The 12101-nt window shown below is 34.8% G+C and overlaps 1 protein-coding gene across 1 annotated transcript in view; it reads right to left on the bottom strand.

Moving 5' to 3' along the window:
• Positions 1-6827: 6827 nt before the first annotated feature.
• LOC110112780 overlaps positions 6828-12101 on the bottom strand; it is a 12588-nt gene continuing 7314 nt past the window's right edge. Inside the window, exon 2 of the mRNA XM_020845102.2 lies at positions 6828-7125. Coding sequence (XP_020700761.1) covers positions 7093-7125 — 33 coding nt within the window. The 3' untranslated portion in view covers positions 6828-7092. The remainder of the gene's footprint in view (positions 7126-12101) is intronic.

The raw sequence follows: 12101 nt of genomic DNA, 5'->3' as shown, positions 1-12101 counted from the left end.
CAAAAAATCACATTGAATATAAAATTAATAATTTTTGACAATAACGTGTAAAACCTTACACAATATAAACATAATTAATTGCCTTGAAGAACCTAAAGGTTGTGAAATATGTGAATATGTATTTTTTTAAGTTATTATTATTATTTTTCTAACAAGATAGGTCTCCCTATGGTGTTAAGCACTTGAATAAATTATTGAGAATTTCCAAATACGCATGGATGGGCAGCATTTTATGAAAAATGTTGCTCTTAAAAAAAAAAAGATATTTTAATTCAAATTATATTAGTTTTAATTTAAGTTGATAAAAAAAAAAAAACTCTTCAATTAAAAATACATGATATTTGATACATCATTAATAAATCCGTCAAATCAAGCATGATTCTTGATATAAATTTTGAATCATAAACTTTTAAGATTGACTTCAACAACAATGTTAAAGTCGAAACAAAAATTTCAATAAAACAAATCCAATTACAATATAAGAGTCTTGATCTAAGTTCAAATGATAAAAATTCAAGCACTGGAAACTTCACGACAATGTTTGAAGGGCTAAACTATGTTGCCCTATAATCTATATGGAAAGACTTGCATCTTTTATTATTTTTCAGTCAACAATTACAGCTAAATAATTTCATCTAGATAAAATATAAACAATGGAAAATATAATTATATTTTTATAATTAACAATTACACATTCATTAGGGGTGTCAATATTGGACCCGACCTGAAAACCCGACTCGAAAATTTTGTGTTTGGGGTGACCCGAACCCGAAACGGGTCGGGTTCGGGTCCGAAAAATTGACCCGTTTGTAAAACCGGGTCGGGTTCGGGTTGACCCACGTTGCCTGCCTCAGCCGCCCACGTGACCGTGCGTCGCCTGCCCAAGACTGAGTCATATCGTCGCCCGAGACATTGAGATTTCCGCACGTGACGCTTATCGCCTGCACTAGTCGTGTCGCTGCCTGGCGCCAGCCCTGCATTGCCTGCACCGATGTCGATGCCCCGCCGGCGGCCGCTACCATCTCCTGCTGCTGGGCAACCGGAGGACCGAATCGCGTGCGACCGTGCGAAAAATGCTGGAGGACCGAACCCAAAGCGGGTCGGTTGACTCGAACCCGAAGCAGTTCGGGTTCGGGTCCAAAAAATTGACCCGTTTGCAAAAATGGGTCCGGTTGACCCGAACCCGAATAGTGCCGGGTCAATTCCGGATTCGACCCGACCCATGACCCGAAATTAACAATTACACCTTCATTAAAAGTCTAAAATGACATACACGCTAGCCATGATATGCAACCAACAATAGTCTACCACTATAAATTCATCATGATTAAAAAAATAGCAAAGATCAATATATACATAAAGAAAACTCTACTCCAGCCCAAAACAACCTCAATCAACAACGTTATTATATTTGCTTGAAAATATGTAAAAATTTACATAATGAGCACACAGCCTAATAAGTAATCAGTATATTCAAAAACTTAATCTTTATTTAATGATTTTTTTAGAATATAACAATATTCTTAATTTACTATTTAGCAGATTAGACTGTCTTCTACGTATTTATCACTCAACGCCACAAAGCTTATTAACATTTCGTAGACGGTGAGGAATTGTCCGATCAATCCATTTGAGAATTCAAAAGGAAGACTTCGTTGGGTTATTTTTTGGCTCAACTTCATTTTATATATTTATAATACTGACATAAAAATAAATATTTAACCATATAATTTGTTGGGGCCTATGGCCCATCTCGAGTCCTCTGCTCCTCATGTCTTAGGTGTTGGTATTTCTGGTTTGAATATGGACTTTTCTGTGGACGGTGGTGGAGTGAATAATGTTGTTCCTGCTGTTGGTAAGGCTGGTATTGTTAGGAACGGACTGCGGGTTGATGCTAACTCTTTTATTAATGTGCCCGTAAACTTGGTTGATACCAAAGCTTTGGTGTATCATGTTGGTGATAATGCAGGGATGAATGTTAGGACACATATTGATTGGTTGCGCTCGTCTGATGTGGAATCCGATTCTGACTCCGGCTCGGATCATTGTGGTGGTTCTGATTCGGGTCAGGATTTTCGTTTGGTTCGGGACCGTCCAGTTGTTGCCTCTCGTGGACGATTTCGTGGCCGGGGCAGGAGAGGACGATAGCTGCTGTGTTTTTCATGATTTGGCAATATTCGTCATACTGTTTATCCGCTATGGTTATTGGTCATTTCGCCTGTTCTGTGGATCGAGGATTTTCTTTGGCTATGATGTGGCCGGGGCTCGCTTTCCCCGTGTCATTGCTGGTGGCAACCTTTGGTGATTCCTCGCCTTATTAGATGGTCTTTTGCGTGGCTTGGGGGGGCTGGGAGCCTCGGCTTTTTCTGAGCCCTCGTTTGGGTGTTCTCCTTGTTTTTTTTTGCTCTCTTTTTGGCCTCTTTGGGCAAATGCTCACTTAAGTTTGTATCCCTTTCTCTTTTTATTCTAATGATATTTCTGTTTAAACAAAAAATATTTAACCATATAATCAAAACAGAAAAAAAAAAAAAAAAAAAAAAAAAAAAAAAAAAAAAAAAAGCCTCTTTATTTTTTTGAGGCTTCAATTTGTAATATTTCTACGGCGTTTAAAGACATAAATTTGTATTTATTTTTATAAAACTAGATAAATTGTTTTATAAATGTGCTGCTTATAGTTACATTCATTAAAAAGAAACAAGCAAAATAATAATATTATGATGACTGCAACATTTCGACAATTTTTTTTTTTTAATTCAAGAGAGAAATTATGTCAAGATATTCTAATATAAATAATATTAAGATGAGTTTGAAAGTTATTGAATTAACTTTGAGATTAATAAATATAAATTCTTCATATATGTCACTAACTAAGATAAATTCAATTATTTTCAAATTCATATTGATATAATTTTAATTAAGATATTCTGATAATTTTTTTCCTCTAATCCTAGATCTTAGTATCTTAATATTAAAAAAAAAACTAATTTTATATAATTTCAAAAATAAAGTGCTAATAGCTAGATCTCAATTTAGAGAGATTATTACATGTGGACATAGAATACATCTGGAAGTGAACGAGGAGCCTGCACATCATATAATGTACAATACATTAGGTGATGTGGTGTCTCCTCATTTGCCTCCAGACGCATTAAGCATCCGTATATAATAATCTTTTCTCGATTTGATGCATGTAGGATTTGTGGCGGCTACGAAGTTTTAGAGGCCTTACCTTCAAATCAGTCAAACTTATTTAAAATTAGCTTAGTATTAGAGATCGGACCCTAACCTTGAACTAATCTAGCTCGCACCTCTGATCCTTATGAACTATGTCTAGTCGACCCCCTGATTATGTTGTATACTCGGCTAAGGTTTGGCCATATTATAAAGAGGAATGAAATTCTAATTATGATATAAATATGAATTTAAACATTATTAAATTTACTTTAAATTTAAGGGTAGATATATGAATAATTTTCTGTTGTACCTGATACAAAATATCGCCTTAACCGGGAACAAATTTTGATGCAAATATAAATAAAAAATTCTAAATTTATATTTGGGATCGTTCAAGCTTTGGTTTCAACAAGCTTATTGTCAAATGAAACATCTCAAGGAGACGAATCCAATGACGTCAAAATTGGTCTAATATGAACCCAAGTGGGTCCAAATCAAAGGCCCGTGTCTATTTGAAAGCTTCAGAATATTAATTTGATGATCAAATGATATCCAAATATGACATTCTTATAGACAAATTGAGCAGCTCAACGAGACAAATCCAACAAGCCCAAGATCGCCAAATTCTAACATCAGTAAGATTAAGACACTCAAATGCTCAATAAATATTTTATAATAAAAGAAATTGCTATGAGTTATCCGATATAACACTCCCAACTTACCCTTCTTCTTCCCCCTATTTACTAGTCATGTCACTCCCTATAAAAACTATAAATATTCTCTCATTTTTCATATGAAAAGGGAGAAAGAAAAAGAGAAAACTTGGGCGCTCCATTGTCATCAACCACGATCTGATCTCTTCCTGACCACCAACCGTCGTTAGACTTCTGCTCATTCATTGATTACCGCTAGATCTCAAAACAACTTTCTAATACAATTTTTAAAAGAAGCAAAAAATAATGACAAAATACAAAGAGGTAAGAAAGACATTCCAAACGAGATTTGAGATTTCATTTGAGATAATTTTCTTATTGATTTCTAAATCAATTTTTTAATACAAAAATTATAAGTTCAAAAAAAACTTTGCGCAAAAAATACAGCTTGAAAAGTTATGAGAAAGCCTTCCAACCAAATCCTGAATCTGATTGTTTGAAGTCACTTTGATCTAAGTGATATAACTAGAACCAGTTGGTCCAATTAATTATATTATTAATTTAAACCGAAGCCAATTTGACTGGAACAGTTTGTGAGCGTTTGATCCGTCGGGGTCGCTTGGCAAATTTTGTCTGCAAGAAGAACCACGTACACATGCTATTATTAAAATACAAATAAAAAGCAATTAAAGTCTCCCTAATGATTGCTATTAAGGAGTTTATAGCTTTTAGATAATTATTTAAACTCCATATTAGTTGTAATGTAAATTTAATAAAAAAATAATTATTTCTAATTCCTTAATAAATCTCTCTCCTCCGCTATCCAACATAATCGACCACATTGTCCCATATCACTTGCGCAAAATTGTAGCTTTTTCTACACCCTATAAGTTCTTTTTAAAAAGCAAAAAAAGTTGCCCGAAACAAAAGTTTTATTTGTGACAGCTTTTTTATCACTTTCTAAAACAATTTTTTAGTACAAAAATTTTTTGAACTAAAATATTTTTTACTGAAAAGCTTTTTTAAAAAAACAATAAGAAAGCTGTCACAAATAAAACCTAAACCTAAATTGAAGAATAGTACGGAATCCTATTTTGAAAATGTGTAACTATTACATCACATAGAAAGAAAGAGCATAAAGATATAACGCTGCAGTTGATTCTGCTAATGACAGAGGATTCTACAGAGAGCATAAATGGCTTGAAAAGAGCCAAAAGTACTAGCACCAACCTCAGAAAACTCATCCATTGCTTGCAATGAAGTGAACGATGCATCTTTGGACAAGACTGTGCAACCTGTGCTAGAAATACATACCCTCTCAATATCTGATGATGAGTTATTTATGTTAGTTTTAAAAAGCTGTCAATCGTAGGTTCATATCGATGAAGGCCTAAAGAGCTTAGGTGGTAATGGAAGATAAATAGTGGGACGTCATAATCTATATATATATAGGGGGGAATTATTGGCATAGCCTAATTTTATTCATTATAAAAAATAATTGCAATCTTGAAGAACAATAGAAAAAGCAATAGGAATACAACTCAACTTAAAAAGCATTAAAAATATATATAACAAGTGACCTAAAAAAATCAATGCTCAGTACATAGAGCAGCAAAAAAAAAAAATAAAAAATAATAATAAATAGAGCAGCAAAAAATCACAAACCAATAAAAAATATAAGAGACAAAAATTGGACTTAGAATGAGCAAAAATGCTCCAACACAATAAACTGCTTCTCTCATTGCACCAATTACTGAGGAAGAAAACAAAAGTGTTATCTTCTTAAGCCGATCTTTCTCTGCCCCTGTTCCTAATGACTTCTCTTTTGAGTTTTATAAAAGCACTTAGGTTATCACTGGCCCTCGGGTTTTCAAGGCTATTAAATATTTCTTTCAACACAAATATTTTCCTAGAAGACTTAAAGCCACTACTTTTCTACTTCTTGCTTACAAAGAAAAAACATCGACTTCAAGAGAACTTCCACTTGACGATAACTACTGTTTGGCTACTCGCTTACAGAAAACTACAGGCTTCAAGAGAACTTCCACTTCACAGTTTTAAAAAAGAGATTTCTATGCAGTGCTTAGCATGCTTAAGCAAAACAGAAGAATATAAGATCAATAAAAAACGAGCATCAGAGCAAGAATGCCTCAGCTTTCATTTAAATTTAGCTCAAAGGAAACGTCAGAAAAGCAATAAACATAGCTCAAAATGTACAGAACGAAAACATAGCCCAAGCCATGCAAACTTTTATTTTGCACTACGTAGATCCAATAATAAACCAACAAAGCTGCTATCTAAACACCCATAGATACAGCCATTCATAGCAGTTTCTTAAGCTATCTTGTCATCTAATCCCCAGTCATAGTAACAGTAAATTAAGCTGCCTATGACACCAATTTATTGAGCCTCATAATACAGACCAAGGTTCATTTGGATATATTAAAGATGCTATCTTTTTGGAGGAAAGACAGGTAAGGTATAAGAGACGCAGGAAAAATGAAAGGTGCTATTTTGGTTATACCGATGATAGAAATTTTGGCATCTAGTTAGAACCCTCGTTGCCTGTACGAAATACACACAATCAACCAACTAAACTTACCTTATGCGTCATAGAAAGTAATAGATAACACCTAATTTATTCATTATCATCATCTTCTTCATTAGTTTTATCCTAATTATTTGTAGTAGCTTAGTAGGTTTTATGAATCCTTATTATCCACGAGTGCTGCTTTGGACGGATAACTCTATCTTGCGCAATTTTTAGCCAAGTTACTTACATTTACCTCCTCTCTTCTTCAATCATTCCAATTCCATTGTATCTAGCTATATTATTGATGCATCTCATATGCTCTACTTTACATGCCCAAGTAATATAAGTTAATTTTTCACAATTTTACCTACAATAAATATTTACTTCCACCATCCTATAACATTATCATTTCTCTATCTAGCCATTCTGATTTTCCCATAAAAAGTTATGTATCATATAATTTACCATCACATATAACTAAAGAATTTCTGAAATTTTATATAAACCCATTATTAGGTACAATGCCTTACCAAAATTAAGGAAATGTGATTGCATAAAATCAAACTGTTCCTCCAAGCTTACTTTAAACAAAATCATCTCGTGTTACATGTAAGCTCCATCATACCATCTACAGGGTCAACAACTCTAAACAAAGACAGAACAAAGAAAATTTTGATTCAGCAGCACTTACATGATAAATAGAATATTGTCGACTGTGCCAAGTCTCAATCACTAGCTCTGGGTCTTCTCTACCGCTTTCTTTGGCTGTACAAAAGATGAGTATGTATAAGTTGTAAAAAATACTCATAACAATGTGGAAGGCAATAACCAGAACACGTTATAATAGGAACTTACAAGATATTGCATAATCTCAGAACAAAAAGAACATGCACAGCTAAGATACAGGAGTAATAAATTTGCAAATAACAAAATTAGTCAGGTCTAAACAGGATTTTCAATCAAATTATTCAATTTCTTAGGTGAGTTTTAGGATGGTTTTCATGTAGAAGGAAGGATATGATTCTTTCTCAGCAAAATGGACCAGCGTGATCCTAATTGATATGAATGGACCGTGATCTTGAAGAGGTTAGATAGAAGTTTCATGCAAAATCCATTAGGTGGTCCATGGTCATTTACAGAAAAAAAGCATCCAAAATCTGAGTTGAGAAAAGACTTTAATTTTTATGCGAAAGCATCAAGTATGAGCGAATATTATGAACAACAAAAAAACAAGAAGGTGAAAACTACATGCAAAGAACATTAGGATTTATGCGGTTCGATTAGGGGTGTAAACGAGTCGAGTTTAGGCCCTTATCAAGCTCGGCTCGTCACTTGGAAAGCGAGCTCGAACTCGAGTTCAGCTCACTGTAAATGAGCTCGAGCTGGCTAACGAGCCATGGGCGGGAATTTTAAAATTTAGGCCGGATTTTTTAAAATTAGGCGGGATTATTAAACCTTAGTTAAAATTTAGAAAAAAAAAAGATAAAATGTTTTAAATAAAATTTAAGTAGTTTTTATTAATTTTTTTAATATTTAAATTTAATATATAAAATAAAATTATCTAAAAAATATTAATATTTAACTTGCGAGCTCACTGAGTCGAGCCGACTCGAACTCGAGCTCATTTACTAAATGAATCGAGCTCAAGATAAGCTCGCGAGCCGGCTCGGCTCACTTACACCTCGAGGTTCGATAGTCACTTACTTGCATCTATAGGAGAGGAGAAAGTGTCGAATATATTAAACAAAAAGCAACGTCTAGTGAACAAATAAAAGACACTCATCAGCCCTTTACAAAGCTCGAGTATACCCACTCTCAAAAAGGAAAAAAGAAACCCAATGTCTCTAAGGCAAACCAAAGAGAAAATACCAAAAAAAAGAAACTAAAGAATGGATTAAACTAAAACCACAAATTATCCACTTCAAACAGTTCAAAGTTACTCAAATTGATACCTTTACACCACTCTATAGATTCAGCTCGAAATTTCTAGCACAACAATACTTTCGGTTCACCAAGATTACACTCCATCGTTACAAAAATAATGTTTCTTTAACTGCTCCTCTTTCTCTCTGCTCTTTCTCTCCTCATATTAATTCCTTCACTCTGTATTTTTTCTACTTAATAATCAATTCATGTCCCAGGCAACCTCTCTCACGTGGTTTTCGGCATGCATGAAAGCCCATATCCAAATCAATCTATTCACACACCTAAAGCCTCTTTAATGCGTTCCCATTTATAGGACTTTAAGGGGGTAGTTTTAAAACTAAATTCAAAGTTAAAAAAAAAAAAGTTATTATTATGCCAAAAAATAAATTTTAAACTCAATTTTATCTCAAATAAAAAATCGTAATTTGTTATTCTCCCAACAAACCTCCTATCTAAAATCTTGGCTTATCCTAAATTTATTGTGTAAAAAAACCTATTGCTAATTCAAAAAATCACAAGTTGGATTGATAAAGAGTAAAGACATCAAAATTTTGGAAAAATCTAAAATTTTGAAGTTAAATATAAATTGAATTGATTCATCCCCCTTTTCATATAAGAACTCAACCAAGAAGGCTAAAAATTCTCTGAAATTATAAAGCTAAAGATTGATCATCTTTAGTTACAAGGTTTCTCTGAAGTTGTAAATTTGGAAGTAGGTTTCAAACCAACCAAAACTCAAGCAAATAAATGTCATAGAATCTATCAATTTCTGCATAAGCCCTTTGTTTTGAGGCCAGGGATCTAGTTGTAAGTCCTTCCACCTCTTTCGTTGATACTGGAAGGCATTCATATGTGCGTGGAAGTTTTCAGGTAGATTGGATATATCTTGATCTTTGATGGTTGAACTGAAGATATTTGATCATTTGATTTAAAGTTTGTGTGTGCCACTCTGTGCCTTATACAAATTATAATATAAGATACAGATAAAAAAAATAGAATAAATAAAAAAGGAGTAAAAACAAATCTAAAATAAAAAATAAGAGGAGGATTTGAAATGTAATATATAAAAACATAACTCTCCACAACACCTCTTGACTTGAGGCTTCATCCATAGATTGAAATAATATAAATATCATCCCATTCTATAGGGAGTCTAGCCTCATAATATGTTGATGAATAACGTAAGCATTAGATGAGTCCTGCATATAGAAACATAAAGGTAACAAATATTTTCGTTGGGCCTCCTTCGACCTTTCCTTAGCTAAGGCAAGATCACTTTTTTCCAGCAAAAGAAGGACCTCCTATACTTATTATTAATTCTGAGTCCATCACTCTCACATCTTTTATATTTCGAGTGCTTTTTTAGCGAGCTGATAAGTCCAGTAGAATTCAATGCAAAAAAAGGTATGAAAGTGATACTCTTTTATTCTTATGGGTTATTTGGCTCCTTGATGCTTGACACTTTACAAAATATTCTGCGACTCAAAGCAATCCTCTCTAACTGCTTGAGTCTATTGATGTCGTCGTCTCTACTTCTTATGAGCTAAAACTGTTCAAATCTTTAAAATATAACCACAATTGAAAATAAAGTAGGAAGATAGGAAACTTGGGGAAGAGCTCACCATAGTCAAGTTCATAGGTCTGGTTGGAGGTGAGTGGAGGAAGCTACGAAGTGTGGCGGCTGATCTTGACAACGTTCTGCAGGTGGAAAGCCGGTGAGGTATTTTGGGCAGCAAACGGAAGTCTCCCGGATGACGAAAAAGCACTAGAAGTCTGTTGGATTCTCTGGACAGCAAGAGAAAAAAACTGGGGCAGCAATTTCCAAGGTCTTGGGAGGGAGGGCTGCCATGGTAAACGTCCAGAATTTTCTGGACAGGAAGGAGGTTGTAGGAAGTCTTCTCACAGCAAAAAGGGGATGAAGTTTGAAGAGTGAATCCAGTGGAGGGAGGCGGGAAAGGTTGCCGGCTAGGGGAAGGAACAGAGAAATTTCTGTTCTCAGATTTTAGGATTTGGTAATCAGAGGAATTACATTCCAAATCTGAAATTTATTCAGATTTCAAGAATTGAGGAATTTGGGGAGGGAGATGTAAATGTCAAACTCCCAATCAAATAAAGAAAATAGGGTGGGGCGGCTGGTATTGAGGAATTGATTAGACTTAAGAGGGGAAGAAGAGAGAAAAAGATAATGAAGAAAAGAGCCACGAACCCGGACGCTTTCAAAGTTGGTGGGTGATCCGATTCCCTCTCCAAGGGATTTCTCTCCAAAGCTCTCAAGCACTCACACAAACACAAGATTACAAGAATTTTCATTATCATTCATTCATTAACCTCAAAAGAAACATATGGGACTTATATTAACCTCCTACAATGAAAGGGAAATAAAAGACGACATTGTCCCTAGGGCTTACATATGACAAAACCCTTAAGTAAGGGCAAAATGGAAAATGCTACTAAAACAAATATATAAAGCAAATAAATAAAGCAAATACATATGAAGACTCAAAAATAAATTGGCGCGAAAGTGGCCGTTGATCATCGGCCACGTCTCTGAAAGACTTTTCATGATCTGATGTCCGCATCATACTATCAAATAATGATGTCCATTAGGGCGTGAAGTTTTCCAACTGGCCAACTTTCCCTCAACTCTACTGCAAGGATGAACTTATTGGTGGTTGTGATATTGAATTTGTCGGGCATGAAAGTGGAGAATTGAAAGATGTGTTCCGAGATCATGGAATCCTTCTTATTTCAAAAGAGAACCTACCATACTCTAGAGCTCAGGGATCTGGAAATGGTGGAACAACTGGCTCCACAACTCTTAGTACTGTTTTAGCCTCTCGACTAAGAACTTTCATAAATTCAAGTCCTGTTATATTGTTCATAAAAGAAAAACCTAAAGAGCCTAAGTGTGATTTTAGCAGCAAGGTTGTTGAGCTCCTCAAACGAGAGAAGAACGAGTTTCAGAGCTTCGATGTGCTTTCCAATGAGGAAGTAAGGCTGGAACTAAAAACTTTTTCCAATTGGTCTAGCTTCCCTAGCTTTACATAAAAGGTGAGTTAATTGGAGGATATGATATAGTTCTTGAAATGCATGAGAGTGGAAGGTTAAAGAAAGTTCTTGCAGAGAAAGGTATTGCACGTCAAAGAATCTCTCGATCTCAATTACAATAGCCTTGAATTCCTTTTTAACATTGGCACAAACAAAAGGTGGTGCAGAGATGCTTCATTCTGTCAATCTTTTCCCTTCCCAGAGGGTTTTATTCAATCATTTGGTGGATGAAACAAAACCTAATCTTGAAGTGGGTTGTTTCTCCACTAACTATGACAAAATAACATGCAAGCACACCTATTGACTTTCACAATTGCAATAATCTCCTCAGAAGTCAGATCAACGGACATTATTGGCAGCTCTTAGGCTTTTTGAACATGCTATGTTGCTCACTTGTTTGCGGGGTAGACGTCATAGAAGAAAAGGCATGAAAGAAATAGATTTTGAAGTAAGGTAGCAAGGAAGGAATTTTCTGGCATTTATAAGCAAGGAAATACATCATGAGGGAGACCTATCTAATAGCATGATTCATCTTTTCTATTTATCAACTCTAAAAAAAAGAGCATAAGTCAACTGAGAAACCCTCTTTTATTAGAAGTAAAAATGGATGTGATATTAGTCCACTGCTTCCACAGCAATATCTTTCGTCCCACTTAGAGGACAAGGTGAGTCTGGAGGGGAAGTATTTATATGATTAGAGGGGGCGGCTAGCCTAGCCATCAGGTCCAGCAGGGGTGGAACCAGTCATAATTTTCAGAGAGAGGGGG

The sequence above is a fragment of the Dendrobium catenatum genome, unplaced genomic scaffold (genome assembly GCF_001605985.2).
Source record: "Dendrobium catenatum unplaced genomic scaffold, ASM160598v2 fragScaff_scaffold_880, whole genome shotgun sequence".
Classification (NCBI taxonomy): Eukaryota; Viridiplantae; Streptophyta; class Magnoliopsida; order Asparagales; family Orchidaceae; genus Dendrobium; species Dendrobium catenatum.
The sequence above is the reverse complement of the archived record's forward strand: the minus strand, read 5'-3'. Positions and strand labels throughout refer to the sequence as shown.